The 26,987-nt window shown below is 45.1% G+C and overlaps 1 protein-coding gene across 1 annotated transcript in view; it reads right to left on the bottom strand.

Annotated features, from left to right (window-relative positions):
* Positions 1 to 26,987, bottom strand: part of LOC138953784 (kunitz-type serine protease inhibitor 6-like) — a gene marked incomplete at its 3' end in the record, with an annotated part of 80,456 nt that continues 53,469 nt past the window's right edge. The window contains 2 exon segments of the mRNA XM_070325691.1: positions 1 to 27; positions 22,682 to 22,775. Of these exon segments, the coding sequence (XP_070181792.1) occupies positions 1 to 27; positions 22,682 to 22,775 (121 nt within the window).

The raw sequence follows: 26,987 nt of genomic DNA, 5'->3' as shown, positions 1-26,987 counted from the left end.
GGGGTGGTTGTTCAGGCGGGCTAAGATCTGAAGGAGAAAAAAAAAACCCATTACATTAAGGAAAATCAGACAGTTACCATGGTTTTAGATGAAGTTCATTCAGCAGACCAAGCTCCAAAGACAGGAAAAGAAGGCAAAAGGTTGTGATATCATGTAGCTGGGTATTTGTTGATGAAATCCATCGCTCGTAGTTTCCAGTCATAAAAGCGGAGCTGAAAGTATGACTGCTTCTATAGTGTTTGCCACCGTTGATTTACTCCCACTCCAAAAATATGTTCAGTCGGTTCTGAACTGCTTTGCTTTGCCTCAAAAATCTTACTCTAACATTCTCATCACGCTAAATGTGTCTGATTGAAGGTAAAGGCACAAGCGCCTTTTTAGATAGGTTCTTTGACCAAAATGCACTCTTGCAGAAATCCGCACTCAAAAATCGTAAATAGTGCAGCATCAAAACGAGGCAAGCAAATTGCACACACTTCCACCTCTTCTCATCATCTATCCGGCGCGAAATTGACTCGCAAAGCCAGCCCCCCCCCCCCCCCACCACCACCACTCCATCCACCCACCCACCCCACTTTCTCTTCCCTCCCCCGGAAGTGGAAGACCATAAATTTACTCTTCGCGTGTTACTACTGTGAAGCAAAGAACCCGAACCACCTGAGTCCACAAATAACTAATATCAAAAGCATCTTGACTAAATTTAGTGTGAACCTCAAGTAGCCCCAGAGTATCTCTTTGAGCGCGAGCCAGCGTGAATTTTGTGGGTAAAAAGAGACCGTAATGAGCGGTTCTTTGGTCGCCGCTTTGATCTGACTTGAGTGGTGTAGCTGATCATCGCGAGTGTAAGTTTATGCCAAAGAGTGTCGTTACTGTCTTGATCAACATCATATTAAAGAACATGTTGGAGGAAGAGAAGGAGGAGGTTTTTCTCTCCACAAAGATGAACCTGTCAATCTGTCTGTCTGTCTGTCTGTCTGAATCTCTCTCTCTCTCTTTCTTTCTATCCCTCACTCTCTCTCCATCTTAGTCTCTCTCTTTCTCCTCTGCCTGCCTGGCTCACCGACTCGCTCTCTCTCTCTGCCCCATTCCCTCTCAACCCCCCCCCCCCCCCCCCCCCCCCGTCCTTCTCTGTCTGTCTGACTTCGTCCACCCGTCCAACCATCTGTCTGTCTGTCTCTCAGTCTCTTTCTTTTTCTCTCTCTATCTCTTTCTCTCTCAAATACTTGACTTGACTTGTCTCCCTCTCGTCAGTGCAGTGTCTTAGTCTCCCTCTGTATCGCTCTGTACCTCTCTCTCTCTTTCTCTGTCTGTCTCTCTGTCTCTCTCTTTCTCACTCTCTCTCTCTCTCTCGATTGCTAAACGTGGGTGTGTTGAACCCTGCCACCCTACGAACAGCTATTACCTCAGATATGTCTCCTACCAAACACATTCTTACGCCCCCGTCAAGAATATAAATAAATCCCTTTACGTGCAAGTTTTTACCTTTGCTTTTCTTTATTTTTCATTCTTGGGGTATGGCAGGAGCGAATAATTATAGTGCCGATAAGACATCTCCTTACATTTCACGGCTCCCGACGCAGCCAATTTAAAAGCTATCAAAACAGTGAGGAGGAATACAAAAAAAGTCGACTCACATGAGTGCCGAACACCAGGGGATTTGTAATACAAACTTAAAGGAAGAATTTCGTTGCGGTTTCAAAGCTGCTTGGCGCTTTGTTGTTATTTTTGAGGTGTTGTTGTTGTTGTTGTTGATGTCGTTGTTGATGTTGTTGATGTTGTTTTTGTTGGTGTTGTTATTGTTGTTGTAGTTGTTGTTGTGGTGTTCTTAATATTATTGTTGTTGTTGGTGTGGTGGTGTTCTTAATGTTGTTGTTGTTGTTGTTGTTGTTGTTGTTGTTGTTGTTGTTATTAGGATCCTAAGTGAAAATAACCAAACGGATGTTACCAACTAAACTCGAATGCAACTTATTTTTTGTGCGAACAAAAGAATGGAAGGACACAGACACACCACCAGCATGCACGCACATACTGGCAGCACCATGCAAGCGTGTGCATTGGAGAGAGAGAGCGCGGGAGAGAGTTGGGTAGGGGTGCAGCTAGGGTGGGGTGAGAGAGAGAGAGAGAGAGAGAGAGAGAGAGAGAGACAGACAGACAGACAGACAGACAGACAGACAGGGTGGGGTGAGGGAGAGAGAGAGAGAGTTGGGTAGGGGTGCAGCTAGGGTGGGTGAGAGAGAGAGAGAGAGAGAGAGAGAGAGAGAGAGAGAGAGAGAGAGAGAGAGAGAGAGAGAGAGAGACAGACAGAGAGAGACAGACAGACAGACAGACAGACCGACAGACAGGGTGGGGTGAGGGAGAGAGAGAGAGAGAGAGAGAGAGAGAGAGAGAGAGAGAGAGAGAGAGAGAGAGAGAGAGAGAGAGAGAGAGACAGACAGAAAGACAGACAGACTGATATAGACCGAGACCGAGATAAAGAGAGAGTTAGAGAGTGAGATAGAGAGAGAGAGACAAAGAGGATGGAAGTAGAGGTTACATGCCGAGTCTCAGTGATTATTAAAAATAATGGTCGAAGTTGGCGGATCATGAAAAATGCGAGCTTCAGCGAGCTTTTTCATGACCGCGAACTGAGACCATTATTTTTAATAATCACTGAGACGAGGTGTGTAACCTCTTTATTCCTCCTTTCTTCAGTTATTCAAAGAAAACAGGAGTTTTTGTGCGAAAGTTTGATCGAATCCGAATCACTCAACCAGTCAACCTGCGCAGGCGATCGATTAATGCGCGGTTGTATAGTTCCGTGCAAATCATTCCATTCTGTTAACACTTCTTGTCAGTTTCCCTGTTTTAGACTAAAATCAAGTACACAGATATGCTGTTATTCTGCTGTGGCGGTAAAGGCAGATATTGTGTGTTCTGTTTATGTTTTAGTATCGTGTAGGATAATGTTCTTTCGTCAAATGGGACTAGCAGACGAACTTTTGCACCCGTGTTCCAACGTTAATTACTGTATGAAGTTCAGTTTTCTGGGGAAAATAGTGTATGAAACCGCTTTATGTTGTTTAAATTGATGAGATGTGTGCATTTGGTTGCGTGTGATCTGTTTATAAAATGAAATATTGTTGAAAACTGACCGTCGGATTGCAGTCAGTGTTGTCGAAGAAACTGCGTTAAAAGAAGGGGAACTACTCTTGTCGGCAAGAGTATGAGTTACTTGCCTTGGGAATTTGCTTGTGATGAACGGTGTGTGCACGGCAGATCTAGATTCAGAAAACAACCTAACTCATGGATTTTATATGGAGATTCATGTGTTCAGGCCTGTAGATGTTAATTTAAATGCGGTATGTTTGTATTGTTTGCTCCAGAGATGTATATTTCGTACGTATAGAGCGTTCGGAACTTTTCAGTCGCAAAAGTAGTACCAAAACAGAACAGCTTCTCAACCCATTGCACTATCGAGGATTCAGGCTGTTGCTGGCTCGTTATTTGTTTGGTTGCTGGGTCATTATCGAAAAATAACTAGCTCTACAAGTTTACAGAGGTAAAGAAGCAGAGGGGGGAATAATGCGTTTTAAACTGCAAAGCACACATTGTATAATTATATATTTAGAACTTTACCTGCACTTTCTGATTACGTAAATGCGATTGTCGAGAAAATATTTGCACAAACAAACAAATAAAACTGGCCTTGACACCAAACCTCCCAACATTAAAAAAAAAAGTCTCCACAACAGGATAAAAGAGCCTTGCCAAAAACTACGCAGAGGACTGGACACCTCACACACGTGTTTGAAGGTTGTGACACTCTCAAGGAAGAGATGTCTAGTCTCATCCGCTACAGAAGGGAGAATGCTGGGTAGGGGTGTCAATCACTGGGAGCAGTCAGAAGAGTAAGAATTTTGTTTTGTTCTCACTATCATTGCTTATGAAGATCATGATGTTGTTCTATTGCTTAGTCAGTCCTAGAAATAATGTCCTAGACCTGTCTTACCTTGCTGTTATCAGTATTTTTGCCCTCTTTCATTACGATGCTATGGTATTTCTGTGGGTCTCCACATGTGTTTGTTTATAAGGCGGAAGTGACCTCCCCTTGTACACAATAGGCCCTCAGAGGAAGCCCACGGACAGACTAGAATAGAACATGCACATAACACAGAATGTCTGCACAGCACACACACACACACAGCAATACAGCACACCGTCTTGTACCTCCTTCTGCCCTGCCGAAGTCGGGGTATCCTTTTTAATCCACCGAACAATTAATATCCACAGCCATGTGTGTCTCCTGCCTCCGAACACACACGCTACAGAGCTCGACTCGATGTGCGCAGTTTCGTATAAAAATTATTTTCCAAATTTCCCCACTGTGTTTTATAAAATAATCATATTATGAAAGCACATACATTCTTATCTTAGTTGTTATGTATTCATTGTTAGTAAACATCGGCATTATTCATGTTTTACTTTAAACGCAATCATTGTTATTTATAGATCACAGGCACCTGATGTAAGTAGGTCACACACGTGTAAATGTTGTGCCCATTCCTTGTTTTTGTTTCTGTTATTATTTTAGTTAGCAGGTCTAGTTGAGCACGTATTAAGTATCATGTACCCACTACTAGTCATTGTGCATTTTAGTTAATGGACTGATGATGTCATTTGTATGGAGTCGACGCACGTGCGAGGATATGTATGTGTGGGAGGGGGGGGGGGGGCGCGGGAGATGGAAGCTTGCTGTATGTTATGTAATGTATATATTGTGTGTGATACGTGGAAATGTGATACTATTTATTTGCATGTATGATACAGGTACAAATGTGATAATTGTAGGCTTATACTAGTGATTACTGTGTGTGATACATGAAATGTGATATGAATGCTGTTTTTATATGTTATACTCTTACTTTCTCCCAAGCGCAAGACAAATTCTTCTATGAAAATTGAAGCCAATAAAATTTGAGTTGAGTTGAGTTGAGTTGCTCTCAGTCTGGGAGACTTTCTCCGCCCACACCCATCACTCGGAGAGAAACCGATGATGGTCTTGGTCACCAATCTGTTCACCTCAACTGTTGCGAGCTGGTTCTAGTGTGCTTGCAGCAGACCCAGCACAGCACAGATCCACTTCTGGAATCTTAAGCTAAATGTGTCCCAAGACACACATTTTGTAGTCCTGGCATCCTGAAAGGACCCAACCCGGTCCCTAGCCCATTTCAGGTCTCCACTAGCAGCCGGCAGCCAGCTGTCTAAACCCCCCCCCCCCCCCCCCACCCCCCCGCATTCTTATTTTTTATTTTCATACAAAGCCGGGTTTTCCCGTGTGACAGGGGAGGCTACCGCTCCTTTCACAGCCGAGTTTTTGGCCTTTAAGTCAACACCGGTTGATTGTGGAACTCTGTTTGTGATGGGGTCTGGTGGTTTCCGATTGTCTGTATGTTCATGGAAACCTTCGGGTTTGCATAACAGTTTTTATAGGGCTAAGAAATTAGCCCTAACATTTTCAATCCTGTTTGAGTGCACTTCGCCTCCCGGGGTGATCGTAGTGTTACGGCATACGGTTACATCTGGTGCTTGCGAGCAGGGATGGGACTCGGCATGATATGTTCAGGTAATGGCATAATATGACCACTGAACATTTTCGTGCTGTTCCCATTCTGCGAACTTGGGATGGACAGTGGTCCCCCGGTTCGGAACTTCGGGACGAAGTTCATTCAAACGGGGGCGATTGTGACAGGGGAGGCTACCGCTCCTTTCACAGCAGATTCTCCACCCGAGTTGTTGGCCTTTAAGTCAACACCGGTTGATTGTGGAACTCTGTTTGTGATGGGATCTGGTGGTATCCGATTGTGTGTATGTTCATGGAAACCTTCGGGTTTGCATAACAGTTTTTATAGGGCTAAGAAATTAGCCCTAACATTTTCAATTCTGTTTGATTGCACTTCGCCTCCCGAGGTAATCGTAGTGTTACGGCACTCGGTTACATCCGTGAGGGCGTAAAACTTACATTTTCTCTACGCAGAGGTATTTTTATCGTCGAAAGAGACAAAAGCAAAACACACAGACACAGACACACACACACACACACACACACACACATACACACACACACACACACTTCCAAGCTGTTGAAATACTTGATCTTGATTTTTTTTGCCAAACTTTATCGGAAACGTTTGCTGCCGGGTTTTCCACGCAGAATTACAGGAACTACAAGACCGCAGACCCCACCCAGCGAAAATAACACATGTCTGACGATTATAGCAGAAGGGGGGGTATGAGCGAGGCTTCTCCTTTACAACAGGTGGTGCGTTGAGATGTAGAAGCGTCGCTTACCGGTGTTGGTGCTACTGGTTGTTTTGTGGCGAAGACAACATCCCGAAAACGTGTGACATTCGTTTTTCTACCCACTATAATTATATTGTCTGTGCTAGGCTGTGTTGACGTTTAGTAGTGTGTAACCCGAATTTGTTTTTTTAGACTTGCTTACTATGAGGGCGGGGATGTAGCTCAGTCGGTAGCGCGCTGGATTTCGGTATCCAGTTGGCCGCTGTCAGCGTGAGTTCGTCCCCACGTTCGGCGAGAGCCGGATTTATTTCTCAGAGTCAACTTTGTGTGCAGACTCTCCTCGGTGTCCGAACACCCCCGTGTGTACACGCAAGCACAAGACCAAGTGCGTACAAAAAAGATCCTGTAATCCATGTCAGAGTTCGGTGGGTTATAGAAACACGAAAATACCCAGCATGCTTCCTCCAAAAACGGCGTATGGCTGCCTAAATGGCGGGGTAAAAAACGGTCATACACGTAAAATTCCACTCGTGCAAAAAACACGAGTGTACGTGGGAGTTTCAGCCCACGAACGCAGAAGAAGAAGAAGAAGAAGCTTACTATGAGTGTTTGAGTGTTTGTGTGTGTGTGTGTGTGTGTGTGTGTGTGTGTGTGTGTGTGTGTGTGCGTGTGTGTGTACGTGTGTGCGTGCTTGCGTGCTTGCGTGCGTGTGTGTGTGTGTGTGTGAGTGTATGTGTGTGTGGGTGTGCATGTGGGTGCGTGTGTGCGTGCGTGCGTGCGTGCATGAGTGCGTGCGTGCGCGCGTGCACGCGTATGTGGGTGGGATCAACAGAGCAGAATAAGTGGAAAATACACTATCTAAAATTTTGACCGATTTCAAGAAGCAGAAATCACACCTGTCCAAATTCTTCAGATTGTTCTCACACTTGTAATTCTACCACCCCAAACATGTTATACACGCCTATTTACATGCCATTAACACAGTTATGCAAATCCAGTCCATGGCATATTCAAGTGAAAATCTTCTCCAAACTGGGTGGAACAGAAAAAATACATAAACGTATGGGTCTCAATACCTTTTTTTTTTATCCCCCCTGCACCAATGAGAGACGCTTGTGTTTAGAGAAACACTTTTGTGCCCATGAAGGAGAATTGCAATGTTATCTGCAATACTGTGCCCTAATTCAAAAGTGGAGGAAAGGAGATTTTCGTGGCTAGAAACATTTTCAACAATTCCTAACAAGTGCGCAAACACTTTAAAAGTTTCAGACATGAGTGAAAAGTGTTTCCCTGAATTGTGTTAGCAAGAGCAGTACGGACACATGCGAAGAGTTCTTGAACTTTAAACGAAGAGCCTTTCACTGAACTAGTCAGCTCAAATGATAATGTAGCCATAGGCAGATACTGAACAATTATGTGATTTGAGGTTTCTGTACACACACACACACACACACACACACACCGCACACACATGTACACACGCACACACACACACACACACACACACACACACATGTACACACGCACACACACACACACACACTCAGTCACACACACACACACACACACACACACACACACACACACACACACACACCCTGTACATTGTCTTTGTTCATAATTAAATTTAGCTCTGCAATATTTGAATAAGTGTCCTTTAGATGCCAACGGAAACCAGCGTGCCTCGGTATTAATTTTTCTATTATTTCGTAACTGTACATACAACCCCTGAAAATACCTTACACTCCAAGCTCAAAACAAACAAAAGTAGTCTTGAAACCAAATAAATAACCATATATTATCAGGTTGAGAGAGCCTGGCCTTGATCCAGCTGAGTTCCAAGACCTCTTCGATGGCTCATACAAGCATTTACAGGTATCTTGCTTCTCGCGTAGATCATCTTGCAAATCACCGTAGATTCGTCCAGGCTTTTACCTTGGGCAAGCTTCCGCTATACCACAGATTTACAGCGTGGCTGCTTTCTGTGCATGCATATATATATGGGGAATATTGGCCTGAATCAATGTCCCCGCTGACATCCTTGTCAATCTACACAATTAATTCCTCGAAAAATTCTGGCTCCACACGAAAACAAAAAAGAAAACCAAGCTTTTGATTTCGGTATGCCTGTGGGAGAATGCTCTCATTCCACATGCATAAAAAAAAAGTCTGGAGAGATGTTTGAAGGTGTACATCAAAGAGGGTCAAAGAGGGTCAAAGAGGGTCAGAGGGTCAAAGAGGGTCAAAGAGGGTCCTCTTTGGTTTACATGCTCGTTTCCACTGGAAGACGGGTGTATTTAATACCTTTAACCTTCGACTTGTAAACGTGCGTGTTAACATCGTTAGGCAGGTTTCTCTCCTGTATGTATTTTCTCCACTTCCTGAACGCAAAAGACTCCCACCGGGTCCCACCTGTTGAAAAGGAGGGCAGGCCTGGGACACTCCTTCTCGTCGTTCGCTCAGGTAATTTGTACCTGGCAAGGGTCGACGAAGTGAAATAGTTGTAGCAGATGTGATACGGGGAATTTCGTAGTTGGGCCGGACTGAGAGGGGAAAGGGGTGGGAGAGATGGGGGCGCCAGGTGTGTGTGGGTCTGTGTGTGTGTGTGTGTGTCTGTGTGTGTGTGTGTGTGTATGTTTATGTGTGTGTGTGTGTGAGTGTGTGTAAGTGTGTGAGTGTGTGTGTGTGAGTGTGTGTGTGTGAGTGTGTGTGTGTGTGTCTGTATGTGTGTGTGTGTGAGTGTGTGTGTGTGTGAGTGTGTGTGTGTGTGTTGAACAGAAGTAGAAACACGGGGGAGTTGGGGGGGGGGGGGCGGATGGTGGTAAGGGTCACAGTTCAATAAGGAAGGAAGGAGGGGGTCGAGAGGAAGGGGGTAGGGTTGGAAGTTGGGCTGTTTCTGATCTTCACGACCCTCTGAGCCCATCAAAAGGGTGATCGAGTAGTGTTTTACCCAGGGCAAACAAGTTGATATTTATACACCCGCTAGCTCGACTGGCGCAGGATGGCGTGGGTGTGTGTCGGGTATATTTAGCGATGACATCCGTAAACAACTGTGGGGTTCAAGATGAGGTTCACCATGATGAGGTCGGGTAGGGGTGCAGGGTGGGTTGAGAGAGAGAGAGAGAGAGAGAGAGAGAGAGAGAGAGAGAGTGTGTTTGACAAATGTGGTTTATGTGTGTGTGTGTGGGTCTGTGTGTGTGTGTGCGTGCGTGCGTGCGTGCGTGAGTGTGCATGTCCGTTTGGGTTTTAGTGCGTATCTGTGTGTGATTGTTTGCTTGTGAGTATGTCAGTATCTATGTATGCGTGTGTGTCTGCTTGCGTGAGTGCCTGTCTGTCTGCTTGTCTGCGTGCCAGTTAGTCCATAGTGTGTGAACAATACACAGACGTTGAAGTGTATTTCAAGGGCGTACACCGTAACCAGATGCAAATTACCAGTCAAGAAATCGTAGGCAAACACTAAAAAAGGCACAGCACCTTGCAGCAACCTTTCCAAATTTCAAAGAAATTCAGAAACACATATACTTAAATTCACGGTACAGAGTACTTTTCGAGGTGAATAGGTGCATGTAAAATGCCGCTTTAGCGGTGTTAAAGTGACAATAGTCTCTGTAAAAACTGACACTGAGTTTTTTTCTTTTCTAAGACGATGATATCGACGATACCTATAGTCAAACTGTCACTGTAAACTTATGCATGGGAGGGGCGTTTCCGGGAGGAGGTGTAGCTTATTAATAGGTGTGTGTGTGTGTGTGTGTGTGTGTGTGTGTGTGTGTGTGTGTGTTTGCGTTTCGTGTTTGTTTGTGTTTCGTGTTTGCGTGCGTGCGTGTTTGCGTGCGTGCGTGTTTGCGTCCGTGCGTCAATGTGCGTGTGTTTGACTGACGGGGTGGATTTGTGTGAAGTCGTACTTGAATGATGCTGTCCTCTTTAAATGAAACTGCAGTTTCGGTAGAGTATCTCCTACATTCATTCTCCGCTTGACACGATGCTTAGCGGGACGTCAGAAAACATCAACACCAATCACACAAAAAACAAAACAAACAAACATGTAGGTGACCTTCGACACCACAAACACTGGTGACGTACTTCCGGCACCCGCATTTTTGCCGGCCAAGGGACCTAACTTTGTCCGGCCAGACGTTGTTTCAAGGTGTTTTCGCTGACTTTTCATGATCTACGTCGCAGATTTTGCCCAACAAGTGTATCAACCTTACAAGGCTTGTCTGCATTCTTGCCATTCTGACTCCAGTTGAATGACGCATTCAGTGGACATTTATCTCGCCAACAGTATGTCACAAACAAACGTCCATGGGCAAAATAAATACCCAGGTATGCATTTTGCAACAAAGCGGAATGAAAGCTAAGCACTCAAACGTCAACATCATCGAGCTGAAAGGTTGTGGAAACGAGTTCGGTTTTTGTCTAAACTTGTTACTGGTATTAAAAAACACCCACCCTAACTCACATACAAACTGCATGTGGCTCATTTTCCCAAATTTGCATGACACTTTTTCTCCCCCTCCTCCCCCCCCCCCCCCCCCCACTCTCTCTCTCTCTCTCTCTCTCTCTCTCTCTCTCTCTCTCTCTCTCTCTGACTCTCTCTCCCAGTCTCTCTCTCTCTCTCTCTCTCTCTCTCTCTCTCTCTCTCAGTCTCTCTCTCTCTCTCTCTTGAGGGAGTGGGTCGGAAGTGGGTCATGCAGGTGGTGGCGAGGAACAGGTTGATCTTTCGCCGTAAAAAAAAAAGTATTAGATAGATGATACTGCATATTTAGCTCAAGTTAAGCCGCCTTTACGGGATGGTAATCGTTACAAATAGAACACGGTTTAGTACACGAGTATTTAAATGCGACACTAATCCGTAAGACCATGTCGGGTGTTTACACAGATTAGAGCATCTTATTCGTAGAATGCTTTACAAATTGCTCATTCTTATAGCAACAACAAAACACTAGGGGTGGAGATGGGTTGATATAGTGTTTCCTTGCGACGAAAAATTCGGGAATGATGTGGATAGTCTGCTCGTTACTGGTCATTGTGGTTGGGAGGAGGGGGGGGGGGGGGTTAGATACACACTACAACTGTGTGCATGGTAACTGGTTGTTTTGCCAATCCGAACTGTTGTTTGAACGCAACGCATCACGCAGTAAAGCACACTCAATTCTATAGTTACTCCCACCTTGAACAAGAGATAATACAAGATACAACATTGTGGATGCACCTTTTGCACTTGTTTTACAGTTTTCAGTGAAAAACATTATAGCCGCACTGTATAATTATCGAACGCTACACGTACAACTGCTAAATAACCCAGATATCAGAAAAAGCAGGAAAAGAGGAGGGGAGTTGGAGGGGAAGAATGAGAGGAAAGGGGAAAAGGAATATGAGAAGGAGAAGAAGAGCAGAGAGGTTGAAGAGGAGGAGGAGGAGGAGGAGGAGGAGGAGGAGGAGGAGGAGGAGGAGGAGGAGGAGGAGGAGGAAAAGACAACAAAACAAAAACAGAAACAAATAACACGAAGAAGACGGACAAAGAAAGCCGGACTCGGAGCAGGAGACTTACAAGAAAACCACGAACAACAAAAATCGAAGAAGGTTGGGACTACTTTAAATTCGGGAGTGGATATATACCACTTCGGGAGCGTTGAACAAGCACGCGTCAGGACATACCTCTAAATACTTAGGACAGCTTATCGCGTTAGCCATCTAGGTGGGCAAGGATGAGAGGGTCACGAGTTTCGTGAAGAGTATCCCCTACTTCACAGGTTTGTAATCAGCCGGATATCCTCAGCTGCCGTACGTATAGCGATACCCGTCGAAGCTTTGATGACATGCCTCTGAAATTGTTCAGGAAGGCAGCTCTCGGCAAAAGCTTGAAAGTCTGGTCTTACTGTGTGTAGGGTTTTGATGCGAATTTTCTGAACTTCTGCGAGAAGAACACGTTTGGCACGCTGTGTTTTGATACTCAAGAGCTCGTGGGATGTTGTTGTTGTTGTTGTTGTTGTTGTTGTTGTTGTTGTTGTTGTTGTTGTTGTTGTTGTTGTTGGTGGTGGTGTGTTTCTTTTTGTTCACTATCTTTTGCAGAAAAGCAGGAAGGGTACGAGAATTTTTTGTTTGTTTAATGGCAAACTCTTCTCAATGTGCCTAAGAACAACAGCAACAACAAGAATTAATATCACACCTACCCCCCTTCTCTCCTCCCCTTCCAAACAAAAAAGACGCGCCCCAACCCTACAAGTCTCTGTCTCTGTCTCTGTCTCTGTCTCTGTCTTCCCCGTCTCTCTTTCTCCCTTGTCTCACTCCATCCATCTCTCTCTCCCGCTCATTCCCTATCTCTCTCTCTCTCTCTCCATCCCTCTCACTCCATCCATCTCTCTCTCCCGCTCATTCCCTATCTCTCTCTCTCTCCATCCATCTCTCCCTCCCCTCTCTCCCCTTCCCTCCCCCCCTCTCTCTCTCTCTCCCTCTCTCTCTCAGGGGCGGGGACGTAGCTCAGTTGGTAGCGCGCTGGCTTTGTAGCCAGTTGGTCGCTATCAGCGTGGGTTCGATCCCCACGTTCGGCGAGAGATTTATTTCTCGGAGTCAACTTTGTGCAGACTCTCTTCGGTGTCCGAACACCTCCGTGTGCACACATGCGCACGAAAAAGATCCCACGTTCACAGCGAAAGTCTCAGGGCTTGGAAAACACGAAGACACGCATGCATCATCTCTCGTCTCTGATTATCATGATCGTATTTCGATACTTTGACGAGACAAACCCAATGCTGGTGTGTCGAAGAAGACAGCCACAGCGGGCTTGTTCGAATCATAGTATCACACCATATCTTCAGCGTATTACCAATACCTGTCCCAATATAGACCAGTTGGTCTAAGAGGACGTTAAAACCCTACTAGTCAGTCTCTCTCTCACTCTCTATCTCTCCCCCTCTCTCCCTCCCCCCTCTCTCCCTCCCCCCTCTCTCCCTCCCCCTCTCTCCCTCCCCCTCTCTCATGTTGACAAGATGTAAGGCAGGTCAAAGAATAGGGTCAGGTCTGGAGTTACCATGGTATGCAGAAGAAGGCATGCATTATGCCAAACTAATTCGGTCGATAAGCTTCATTGACATGCAAAAGTATGCAAAGCGTCCGATCGCAATGGGTGGGCCGTGCTTCGGCGTTTTTACCTGAACGAATTTCGATGCTAATGGAGGTTCGCATACCTCCATCGGTGACAATACCTCACGGTGCAATACGATACCACATTAAACGAACCGTAACAATAGGGGCCCGGCAAAGTCAGTGACGAAATAGAATAAGACGTTTCTCTAACATGTCTAATCGGCTTATAATATCCTCTATATTCAATAAACATGAGAGCGAAGGCCTTTTGGGATGTAAAGACCGTGTCAAAAACTCAGGTTCTTAGCATATTTTATGAACTGAACTGGTGTCCCCTACCGCCTTCGGTGGGAGCAAAGATTGTGTGGAGCTTAATAAAGCTTTAATATAACACCCTGTGTCTGATGTGTCTGAAAACCCCTCCGTGCTGAGGGGTTTTGCAGCCAGCGCAGTGAAGATAAAGAGGAAACATGTTCTCGGCTCGCGCGGCAGCGAGCAGGATGTCCCTAGACTGATAACGTGAGATTGTACCTTTTTGCACCCCTAGCTATAGTGTTTCTAATTCTGTCAAAAAATTACAAGATGTTTGATGGGTTGTTGACAGACCAGCTTTTTTGTCGGTCCGAGGGGGAGCATATCGTCTTTTGTTTCATATTTATTGACCAAGGCCGAAGGCTTTTGGAACTTTGCAAAGCAGTGTCGTGTCGTCTGTTTAGGTCTGGGGAAACACCAAAGAAAAGAGCCGAAGAATCCCCGAGCGTTTCTATTGGGTTTGCTTTTGATTATCCATGTATAACCTGCTACTATGGTAACCGGGGATTTATTCCCTGGGGAACATGAGATTTATTTCCCAGGTGCTTGTGAATGACAACTCGTGAAAATGATGACAATAATTATACGTTATTTGCATTGTGGCAAAAACATGACACACCGAGACAGCTATTGTTCTCCGAAATCGAGGTGAACAATGTCAAAGACTGTCAAGATCTGTAAAATGTCATATTTCGGTTAACAAAATTACAAATAACATTTATGAATCGATCCATTTTTAGTTAGAATTCATTTTGTTACGATTGACGCCCACAAAAATGAAATCTTTTGTATAGTCTCAGTCAGCCGCCTGAATATGAGTTTTAGCCGGCCTCTGACGTTATATGGCTCGAAGAAGGGAGATCCAGTGTTCAATCCATATTTATCCTACATACGTGAGAGAGACACTCGTGAGATAATAATCGTTCAAATCACACGTGTGTATATCATGTAAATGAGGTCATGTCAAGCAAGTCTGGCAGGGACCTGTTTTTTCCACTGCTTATGATGCCAAAGTCACCGAGACAAACGTCATTATAGAAAAAAAAATTGCGCTCGCTAATTACCCTCGATGAATTTTTAGAACTAACACGTCACGCCACACTTTCAGAATGACGTTTCTTTACTTTGACCTAACAGATTGCACGAGGCTTTAGAAGAGATCGAGGTTCCAAAACTAGCGTCTTCAATTTAGCTGCCTCGACTGCAGGACATTTTCAGTAAAATACACGTCAGTACAGTATGTAGGATAAACAGAATACTACATGGCTTGCTGTTTCGTACCAGATTTACACTCTGGTATACGACACAGCAAGCCACGTAGTATTCTCTATATACATTGGCGGTAAATACGAAGAAGGGTGTACCAAACCTACACAGTGAGCCAAACTTATCTCCTTGCCACCCGGATCCCTACACCTTATATAGGTTCTTATGTTATTGTTTACATAAAATATTCAATGTTTAACTAGTGTGTTTTATTCATTGTTAATTTGTAAAGCGCGGAGAGCACGATTCTTCGTGGTTCGCGCTATATATAAGCTCTCATTATCATTATCATTATTATTACACCCCCATCCATCCTATACTTTATCCCCAAGCCCGTTTGTTTGTTGGCTAATTGTTTGTTTCTATGTTTGTTTACACCGTCGTTTTGTGAGTTTGTCTGCTTTAATTGTTTGTCTGTTAAATGGTAAAAAGTGGGCCAAACCTCTTCGCCGTATCTGAAACGAGAAATGTTCTGTACCTGATTCGACCTGACACGAATACTTTAACCCCTACCTCGGCGTATGAGTAGTATCGGCAACATGAAACGGACGTGAAACTTGACACTTTTCCCACAATCTTCGCGATCTTTCTTGTCGAAAAGTACAGGCTATGTTTACACCTTATCGGCGTATAAATAGTAACGACACTTGATATCAAACTCGCAGGAAATTTGATCCAGTTGACATTTTCTCGACAAATACGCGCTTCATTTCTTTCCACGGCCGTATAGGGTTTCGAAAATGATGTGCATTTTAACCCCTCCGGCCACAAACAGCCTCACAAACCGTGACCCTTTCGAAGTTTCACATTTCGCCCCGCATTTCTTTCCACCGAGCGTGAAGGATCGAACCGAAGCGTGAAGAATTTGAACCATCTCTCCTATGTGGTGTCCGGATGAGCTCAACACGTGTTATCACCCCCATCGCCCGCCACTTTTCTATCTTATCTGACAGAGATCAAGGCGACCCAGGTAGCGAGGACATGCTCGGAGGAAGGTGTAATTCGCTAGGTAAGATTCGTATCTCTTGTCCCGGCGTCGGAGCGGGCCGGAACAGCTGGGGGTTACGGAACGTGAAAAACGCAACAGGTTTTTACAACCGGCGAGATACTATGACTATGACTATGACTATGACTATGACTATTGTTTGTTTGTTTGTTCGTTCATGGGCTGAAACTCCCACGGCTTTTACGTGTATGACCGTTTTTACCCCGCCATTTAGGCAGCCATACGCCGCTTTCGGAGGAAGCATGCTGGGTATTTTCGTGTTTCTATAACCCACCGAACTCTGACATGGATTACAGGATCTTTTTCGTGCGTACTTGGTCTTGTGCTTGCGTGTACACACGGGGGTGTTCAGACACCGAGGAGAGTCTGCACACAAAGTTGACTCTGAGAAATAAATCTCTCGCCGAACGTGGGGACGAACTCACGCTGACAGCGGCCAACTGGATACAAATCCAGCGCGCTACCGACTGAGCTACATCCCCGCCCCGACTATGACTATGACTTAACGTCCTCTCAGGTGACTGGGACCTATATTGGGACATGATTCGATGTTCGATATAAAAAGTGGGGAAGAGTGGGGGAATCGGGAACAGGAGGTTTCATTCCTCGGGGTAAAGAAGGGTAAATGAGTAAGGTTAAAAGGCCGGGTCGTATTTGTCTCTCCCCCCCCCCCCCCCCCCCCCCGTGTTAATCGTGGTCACTTGTGTATGTTCTCTACTTGCTTTAGAGCAGCCCGTTCCCTTTTGGGAAAACACCTTACTGGAAATAAAGTCATAGCTCAATAAACTTGTAAACGGAACGCTAAAAACACAAGTGAATTTGTAGAGATTCTAATTCTCATGGCATATAATAAGTGTGACTTCCCTCCACACCCAGTGATAGACCTAAGTGTAAATAATTTCGAACACAAAGATTATATCATGTGAACAGAAAAGGAAACAAAAGTGCATCGGTCCTGCAGAGCCATATCGGTTAAAAGGGCATTAAGCCGAACATCCGTCTCCAGTAGAAATAGTCTTGTTATAGCAGAAGGCCACAGAGATAAATGGGGCGTCACCAGAGACACCGGGTGTATTATAGGTACGAGAAAACAGAGCTACATCTGTCCCACGCGCGGTGTTGACCTTTAAAAAACAACAAACAAACAACCAATCTACTGGCCGTATAAAATTTCATCTCACACGGCATCACTGCAGAGCGCCTAGAACTGTACCCACGGAATATGCGCGATATAAGACTCATTGATTGATTGATTGATTGATTTAGTCCTCCACACCAAGCTCTGGAGGCCCAATGACGACATACGAAGGACAGCCAGCTTTAGCACCTCCACAGGACTAACGATCTGATACATGTACGGCCATCTGGATTGACTGCAGAAGAATTAGCACTCAGATTCCCTTTTGGAGGAAGATCTATTAGGAGGGGGCGGGGAGGGGGTGGGGGGTGGGGGTGGGCGGGGTTTGGAACGAGGGATCCTCTCCTAGGAATTCTTACCCGGTGAATATCCAGACGTTGGAATTACAGTTTTCCATCAATTTGATCGTTTCAGTGAAAGTGGATTCTACTTGTGCGGAAGGTCTCTGAAAGCCAGTATCACTTTAACCTGAGACTTCGGAAAGCATTCATCTTCCACTAGATTTGGCGGCGACAAGAACCCCGGAAATGTCAGGCCGTCAGTTGACACCAGTAAGTATAGGTTGTAGGATTTGTAACCGCAGGTAAGTATAGGTTGGTGTGGGTTAATGCTTCATATGATCCGTCTTAGTGTCACACCACTGTAAACAATGAAAGCTGGCGCTGGTTGAAATTCCTGTCATGCGAAAAGATCGTGACAATGCTCCAGGGATGTCGCTAGGCGTCGGCTGTCAGCGAAGCGACAACACTTTGTAAAACCGACAATTCAATCTAGGCAACGATCTAATTACCACTAATACCACTGGGCTTAATCTAAATATATAGATGTAGTACAAGAATCCAAAAACAGACAGACAACGAAGAAGAAGACTAGACTGCCAACGTTCCTTAATCCAGAATCAATCCAGAAATGTGTGTTAATGGAACGTTTGCGACTGACTATCTCTTCAGACACCGAACGCACACTGACTCAGATAGGTTTTCTTTTTTTCCAATTTTTTTTTTTTTTATCTCATTATTATTTGCCTGTCTGTACACTATAGCGTCCATTGGGTCGATGTACGTGTCAATGTCTTGCTTTTTCAAAAGATAAACGTTCGACATGTACAAATCATCGTCAACTTTGCCGTAATTTTAACCAAGCTGCCAACCTTGTTTGTGGAATTCGATGACAAAATTGCGATAGAGACTGCCTTAAAGGCACAGTAAGCCTCCCGTAAACCATCACAGAGCTCCCCGAGCGTCTACATATAGTACAAGCATACTTCCATTTGAACGCTCACCGAACGGGAACATCCTGGCTGCTTTCTGTCGAGCGTGAGAAATTTTCAAAGAATTTATTTTCGTGGACTTGCTCCTCTACAACAATGGCGCCTCGTTTTGGTGCTGGACGGCTGTTATGAATATTCAATATCGGAAATCACGCCCGGACAGTAAGCCTCCCGTAAACCATCACAGATACTGTCAGGCTTTTACACACAATACAAACACCCTTCCATTTGAACGCTCACCAAACGGGAACATCCTAGGTGCCCTACGTAAAGAGCGAGCAATTTTTAAAGAATTAATTTTGCAGATTGTCTCGAACACTTTTTGGACCCATCCTGAACTCAGGTCAAAAATGAGTTACTTCCCTTAAACTGGCGATAGCCGTGGATCGATGATTATCAGAATGTTTTTGGACCGTGGTGCGTTTTTGCGCTAGACCTAACTTTTAAAATCTAAATAATAAATTGACAGCTTGTTACACAAACATTCTTTAATCATAAAAGAATTCTTTTTTTCATCAAGACAAGATCAGTGCAATTCGAAGTTGTGAAAGTTTGAAAAAAGAAAAGCCCGGAAGCAGGGTCACGCAAGGGTCGTAGCAGACGACGGTTTATGCATATCGCCGTTCCTCTCAACAGTCAAAAGCCATCGCTAGAGTTCTTGTGAACCACAGCCGTTTGTTTCGTGCATAAAAACGTGCTATTGTAGATAAGCTCACATCGAGTCGCATTCAAATGACTAACTGACGACTACATTGTGAAAAAGGGAAACTGGATCACACGCGGGTTCACGATGGCTCAGGGGTAAGATAAACCACGCAAAAAATAAATTCTTTGAAAATTGTTCGCTCTTTACGGAGGGCACCTAGGATGTTCTCAATCGGTGAGTGTTTAAATGAAAGGGTGTTTGTACTGTGTGTAAAAGCCTGACCGTATCTGTGATGGTTTACGGAAGGCTTACTGTGCCTTTGAACTTCCGGAAAATTAGCAACGCTTTCACGGTTATTTGGGCAAGTTTAGCGAAACAAATACATTCTAACAACACCCCTGCTATATATAAGCAGTTTCATTGCAAATAAGATTCTGAACAAAATGTTGTATCAATTTGTGTCGCTGTATTCTAAGTCTAGACAGAATATGCACAGGCGTGCGCCAAATGGACTTATGTCAACCGTCTTTATGTGTGGCTTTGGCGCCATTTTATCATCGTTTAATGGCCAAAATGTCCAGACTGATTTCGTGCGCTCCGTGGTTGACGTCAATGACGATAACATTGATGACCATGACGAAGAAGAGAACGAATAAAAGTGACAGCAAAGAACAAACCAACTACGTACATCACATTTTATGTGGTCTCCTGGAGTCGTGAAGTGCATGTCTTCAATATGTGTGTGTGTGTGTGTGTGTGTGTGTGTGCATGTGCGTGTGTTTGTGTGTGTGTGCGTGTGTTTGTGTGTGCGTGTGTGTGCGTGTGTTTGTGTCTGTCTGTTTGTGTGTGTTCCGGTGTGTGCGCGCGAGTGTGTGTGTGCGCGCGCGAGTGTGTGTATATGTGTGTGTGTGTGTGTGCCTGCCTGCCTGCCTGCACGTGCGTGTGTGAGTGCGTGCATGTGTTAATTCGTGCGTACATTTAAGATTTTATTTAAAATTCTGCTTGCGATTGCGTGTGTCTGTCTTTTTTGACGGTTTGCATGCGTTTCTCTCCGTCATTGTCATTGTCTCTGTCTCTGTCTGTCGGTACGCATGTCTGCCTTTCTGCCTGTCTATCTATCTATCTATTTGTCTGTTTGCCTGTCTGTCTATCTGTCAGTCTGTCTGTCTCGGACTCTGTGTCTCTATCTCTTCCGCCACTCTCTCGCTCTCTCTCTCTCTCTCTCTCTCTCTCTCTCTCTCTCTCTCTCTCAACCCCCTCTCCCCCACCCTCTCAGCCAAGTTCCACCCCCTTTCCCCCGCAGTTCGTCTCTGATCCGCTAGTGCGTCAGTGTCACCGTTTCAGGCGTTGTTTTTTCCTCCGCTTTTCAGCGTGCACCTGGTACACTTTTTAGTACCCATGCCACGGCGCGCTTCTCACTTTACACCCGTTATTATTGTTGTCCCTTTTCCACTCATGTCTTCTTTCTCTTAAAGGGTCTCTTGAACGCAACAGCTAAGCGATTATGCTGTATGTCTTTGAAACACAGAATATTATGGTATAACTCAGTTTGGAAGTGTTCTGAGGCCTTATTCCATCTAAGGTATAATCCCTTCAACTTAAACTGTTGCACCTGTTTCCTTTGGTTTAAACAGAATTTTTATTCAAAATTCACGACATGAAACATTTGAAAATATGCAGGCAGCTAGGACACGAACTCAAGCAAAAGCTTATTTCACGTGACCAAAACAATACAACATTACACAAATCTTCATGATGGTGGACATGACAATTATAAACCAGAATGGCAAATTTCCCTTACGAAACAGTGTCTCGTTACGCCTTTTACCCTACCCCTTCACAACAACACGAACAAACAATGTCCACGGTGTGTCTGCGGACAGTCTGTGAGGTTGTGTCGGGTTAACGGCCGTGTCCTAGATACGTCACACCGCATCATTATTAACCTTTCCAAACAAAAAACACAGGATCGGTGTCTCCGAGGCGCTTGACCTAAATCGGAACAAACTGGTTCGGGTTTTGTTCAAAACCTGAATGGGACGGGCGATTGAATGACCAAAACTGATTAATACTGACACTCACCTAGATTTCAAAGACAGCTGAACTACTTTCAAAACAGAAAAGTCGTTGCAGTAAAGAGAGTAATTTGAAAAGCTGAACTAGTTTCTTTTTTTCAGAAGTTCGGACAAGATTATAGTGTTACAATTTTACCAAACAAAGGGGACAGGCTGCAGAACTAGTTCAAATATTGTATGAATTTTGTTTCACAAAAGTGAAGGAAACAGTAGATACCAAATTGTACATTTATTCAAAATAAGAGATATCTTGTTCTCGACAGCACACATATATTCGAAAGAATATACCTTGATGCAATATGCCACGAACCGTAGTTGGATACTGTGCCACTTTCTTAACTTATAGCCTGGAATTAAAGATGAATTTAAACTAGGTCGTTCGGTATTTTACACATTTAGCCTAGTTCACATGTTATCGAAAATGAACATCAGACAAATACAAGACTTGAAACTTCCCAGTGCGTTCGAGACTGAGAACCTTTACAAGTTCTTGCCAATCCAAAATGAGAATAGAAAGAAAGATCTGAAGAGACAGACAGACATATAGACAGACAAAAAGAAAGACAGACAGACAGACAGACAGAGTCAGATAGAGAGTGAGCGCCAGACTGACAGAAAGCGAGAGAGAGAGAGAGAGAGAGAGAGAGAGAGAGAGAGAGAGAGAGAGAGAGAGAGAGAGAGAGAGAGACTGAGATAGAGAGAGAGAGACGGGGGCCCCGGGGAGAGGGAAAGACTGAGAGAGAGAGAGAGAGAGAGAGAGAGAGAGAGAGAGAGAGAGAGAGAGAGAGAGAGAGAGAGAGAGAGAGAGAGAGAGCTAGCGCTCTTTTAAATACGTCTTGATCGCGGTTCATACTTCTCTTGTCCCCCCTCCTGTTTACCCCGCATCTTCTTCACGCTTCCTTTTACCTCAGGCCTGGAATTAGAATGAAGTTATGGTTGCGCAGTCTTGTCTTTCTTTTAGTGCAATTCCAAAAGTCAAAACGGGCTGGTGTTGTCTTTACGGATTCAAAGCTTACGGACACGATGATGAAGGGCAGTGGAGGGGGAAGGGGGGGGGGGGGGGGGGGGGCTGCCGAGAAAGAAAAACAGCATTCCCCTTCATTAACCGCTGCATTGGCGACGTGCCTGACAATCAGACCAGGTCCACACGCCGTGCACATCCCTCCAACCGCAACACTGCACCTTTTGGCTAAAGGCAGCCCCTCGATAACACTGAGCTAGCGCCCTTGTGTGTGTGTGTGTGTGTGTGTGTGTGTGTGTGTGTGTGTGTGTGAGTGTGTGTGTGTTTCAATTTTCTTTTTTTCTTTTGCGTGTGCAACTCGTGTGCAATTTAATTTTCCTAAAAGAAGGATCAGGACCTGTTGTTGTTGTTGTTGTTGTTGTTGTTGTTGTTGCTGTTGTTATTGTTGTTATTGGTGTTACGGTTGTAGCTTCTTCTGTAGCTGTTGTCTATGTCGTTGATGTTTGGTGCATGTTTGTGGTTGAATTTGTAAACATTCCTGTCGGTCTGTGCGTCTGTGTGTCTGTGTGTCTGTGTGTCTGTCTGTGTGTGTGTGTGTGTATCATTCTGTCTGTCTGTTTATACTAATACAGTACTGACCTTTACACGTGGCCTTGGGACGACAGTACTCGCTGGGCAGACAGGCCTTGGGCAGGTCCACCACGCACTGAGTTCTCCTGAAGCATCGCACGTTCTGCAACACACATAGACACAAAAACGTTCTTTTTCAGTCTGAATTTCAGTGCAAAAATAATGTTTTCTGACAGTGTTTAATGCAAAGTCACTATACCCTGAAAGGCAAAACTGATGGTTTCATTAAAAGAGAACCCTAGTATCTGGGTCTCTCCTTCTGATTCTCTGTCTCCCCCCTTATCTTCTCCGCCGTGCCTGAAAGGTCAGCGGTATGTCCAGATGATACTAAGCGCTTGGCTTTGTCGCTGGAAGATGACCTTTAATTAACGAGAGAGTACTATAACTAGTCACTCCGTTTTTACTACATCCGCGTAGGTGCCTTGGGTATATAGAAGTCATGACTGAACCCGCGGTCTGATAGCGTTTAAAGCAGTACTCAAAGAGTCAGAACAGAAACACAAGATTTTGATAACAAAAGCACAAACGCATACGCACGCACGCACGTACGCACGCACGCACGTACGCGCGCATGCACGTACGCACGTACGTACGCACGTACGCACGCACGTACGCGGCACGCACGCACGCACGCACACACGCACACACACACACACACACACACACACACAGGTCACATACACACACACCGCCCCACCCCGCCACTCAAACCCTCGCCCCCACAACTCTAAACTAACTCTAAAACACTCCCCAACAACCGAAGTCACACAAACAAACATTCTAAAAACGACTTCAGCAAAAAAATGTCTCTTTGACTACACAGCAACAGCAACCGCAACAGTAAACAGTAAACCAAAGATCTTCTGCTAATGAGAAGATCTTTGAGTAAACTGAGCGACAGTGATGAGCTTCCAGCAAAGAGGGAAGGAATTCTCACCCTCCTTGCTTCCAGGTATGATAACCCAACGCGGTCTTGGCAATGTTGTTGTTGGCAGTTGCTGTGGTCATTCGGTGCCAGCGTTCCTCCGTTTCCATGTTTCATTCACGACATCCCCCGCGCCTCAACAAGGCCTATTAGCTCAGTCTGGAGCTGTTGGTCCGCCAAAGTCCATAACTTACCGAGTTACTATGCGGTGAACGTTGCGGGTTTTTGCTTACAGGGTCTAGTTTGCGTCTCCGTTTCCCTGTCTCTGTCTGTCTGTCTTTCTTTCTTTCCATCAATTTGATCGTTTTAGTGAAAGTGGATTCTACTTGATTTGTCTGTCTGCCTGTTTCTTCTCTCGCTCTCTCTCGCTCTCTCTCTCTCGCTCTCTCTCTCTCTCGCTCTCTCTCTCTCTCTCTCTCTCTCTCTCTCTCTCTCTCTCTCTCTATCGCCGCTCTCTCTCTCTATCGCTCTCTCTCTTAGCAAACAAGGACAGATTGTAAGACTAGGCAACGCATAAAATCTCCATCCTTCTGTAATAAAGTTTAATCAATCAATCAATCTCTCTCGCTCTCGCTCTCTCTCTCTCTCTCCCTCTCCCCCTCCCTTTCCCTCTCTCTCCCCCCCTCTCTCTCTCTCTATCCTTCTCTCTCTCTCCCTCTCTCTCTCCCTCTCTATCCCTCTCTCTCTCCCTCTCTCTCTCCCTCTCTCTCTCCGTACAACGTTGGAAAATCCCACTAAGGAAGAGAAAAGGTGAACCTTCGACTTCATATGTTCGGTTCAACTTTCTACTCTGAGATGGACGTTTTAATGCTGACTTTCAAAGGACTAATCACTAACAGGGGATTTCTACTGTGCCCCCCCCCCCCCCCCGTCTCCCCCTTGACTGGTTACAGCGGAGCCCATGCACCTACCTACTTGCTTACTGGATAGTTCGTGAATGATACGAGGTAATGGACCGATCAAAATGCAGGACTGGTCAATAATTGATGAGATGATTTATTTTCTCCCCTGAACAGGCTTCAACTTTTGGGGGAGAGCGGAAAGGGGAGGCAGCATTACAACCTTGCAGGGTCATTGTTTATGAAGTAAGACAATCAGTTGACCAGGCTTTGCAGCTGAGATAGCGCGCTCTTTGTAACGACCTTGACCCTAGATAACAACTCGAAATATAAAAACATAGATTGACTCGACGGCCCGAGGTCCAGTTACAGGCATGGAAATAAACTAGAACAACTTTAAATGTATTTCTGGTACACTGCCGCACAAAAGTGACCCCTTTGCCCGACAAATTTGCAGTCAGTAGCAGGCGGGGGGTGAGAGCGGCAGGGTGCGGTGGTGTGGGGGTAAGGGAGGGGGGGACTTAATGAACGAGTGTCCAGACAAAAAGTCCAAGCATGCAGAAGTGGAGGAACTGCAACACCCCGACCCCCACCACCACAGCAACATTTGACCCCGTCCACCTTCCACCCTGACATTCATTGACAATGTTTGTCTTGGCACTTTCCTTCCTTCTGGGACTGATGAGCTGTGAAGTATTCCTGGAATCTCACTCACTCAGTCACTGTGGTTCTGCCTCCCCCCCCTCCCACCCCCTCTGCCTCCCCCAACAGATGTCACTACTAGACTAATTTGCTACTACCTGGCTTCACTGTCTTGATGGTCATGTAGGGCATCATTAGTGCTATCATTACGTCTAAAGCTATTGGCATCCCAGTTGCATAGAATCTCGCCAAATTATGATTTGCATGTGTGCTAGTTTGCAAATCAGAGATGCACCAATTCACAGACAGCTCACTCTATTCACAATCTCATGTCTATGTTAACGCTGCTCTCCGCATCTAGCTGAATTCTATCTGATGGTTCTCCAAAACTTAAAAAATAATCTTATATGATCAAATCCAGCAGGAAAAGCTGTAACTTATGATCAGTCTAATGCCCATCCAGTTGTAGTAAACAAGTTTACCCTACCCCCAGTTTGATTTGAGTCAATACAATACTAAATCAAGTTACAAGGCTCGAGAAATAACTAGTGGCCAGACTTGATCGCGGTCGGTTCTAAGGCGCGCCGAGTCCTGACGAAAAATCCGAAAGGCGATCGCCGTAACTTTAACTGCCTATGTGTGTTTGTCTTGTCTGCTTGCCGGAGACTCCTCGGCCTGACCATTCCTTCGTGCAAATTGAGCCGACCCACGTCTGAACTTCTGCAAATAGCCTCCGATTTCTTATCTCTTGAGACTTGTGGTCAGTACAGCGTTTTTAATTAACGTTGTTTTTCTGCTTCTTTTTTTAGGATGGGGGAGGGGGTTAGGGGTTTGAAGGTCAGTCGTTGGAATTTCCCGGCTGGCCAGCTGTTGTTGAAGATCTAAGGCGAGATATCTATTGAGCGTGACAAGGGTCAACTTTCTGCTTTCCTATTTCCCTTTCACTGCATCGCTACCATTAGTTGTTAACTGGGAACTGAAATTCAGGGAGACGAGGAGAGAGAGAGAGAGAGAGAGAGAGAGAGAGAGAGAGAGAGAGAGAGAGAGAGAGAGAGAGAGAGAGAGAGAGAGAGAGAGAGAGAGAGAGAGAGAGAGAGAGAGAGAGAGAGAGAGAGAGAGAGAGAGAGAGTGAGAGCGACAGAGAGAGCGACAGAGAGAGAGAGAGAGAGAGAGAGAGAGAGAGAGAGAGAGAGAGAGAGAGAGAGACACACACACACAGATAGATACAGAGAGACAGAGAGACAGAGACACAGACAGAGACAGAGAGACAAAGAGACAGAGAGTGAGAGTGACACAGATAATATAATATATATAATAATATACAATAGTTGCGAAGCTCCCATCAACAATTAGGTCATCTTCACGTGTTGTTTGAAAAATCATCTTAGTCTCTTGCAACAACGAAGCCATCAGCACAGTATACTGGGTTTATTGGTTTATATCCAGAAGACTAATTGCTTTCAAAATGGCGTAAGCTTGCGAAAAACGGCCTATGACAGAGACAGTTTCTTCGTCAGTAAAGAGTTTACACTTCCGTTCATTCACCTTCAGCTTACAAACAAGCTCCAGGGAAAGAGTAATTTATCGCGAAAGAACCTCACCTACGACCTTGATTGATACCTCCAAGCTAAACGTAATTTGTTGATTGTGTACAGAAAGCCCAAAACCGGTAACGGTTCTGACGTTCTGTTTAGACTTCTCTGCCTCCCTTCCAGAAGAGTGATTTCCTGGTTGAGAGTAATGAACTAGAATAATCTGCCCGCTGGAAGGCGGATGCAAATAAGAGCTATTTATACTTGACAAGTTAATGACAAAAATCTGCTTCGTAAGGTCGGTACTGTCTGTGATGGGGATGGTTTGGAGCGGCCTGTGTGTGTGTGTGTGTGTGTGTGTGTGTGTGTGTGTGTGT

The sequence above is a fragment of the Littorina saxatilis genome, linkage group LG17 (assembly GCF_037325665.1).
Source record: "Littorina saxatilis isolate snail1 linkage group LG17, US_GU_Lsax_2.0, whole genome shotgun sequence".
Classification (NCBI taxonomy): domain Eukaryota; kingdom Metazoa; phylum Mollusca; class Gastropoda; order Littorinimorpha; family Littorinidae; genus Littorina; species Littorina saxatilis.
The sequence above is the reverse complement of the archived record's forward strand: the minus strand, read 5'-3'. Positions and strand labels throughout refer to the sequence as shown.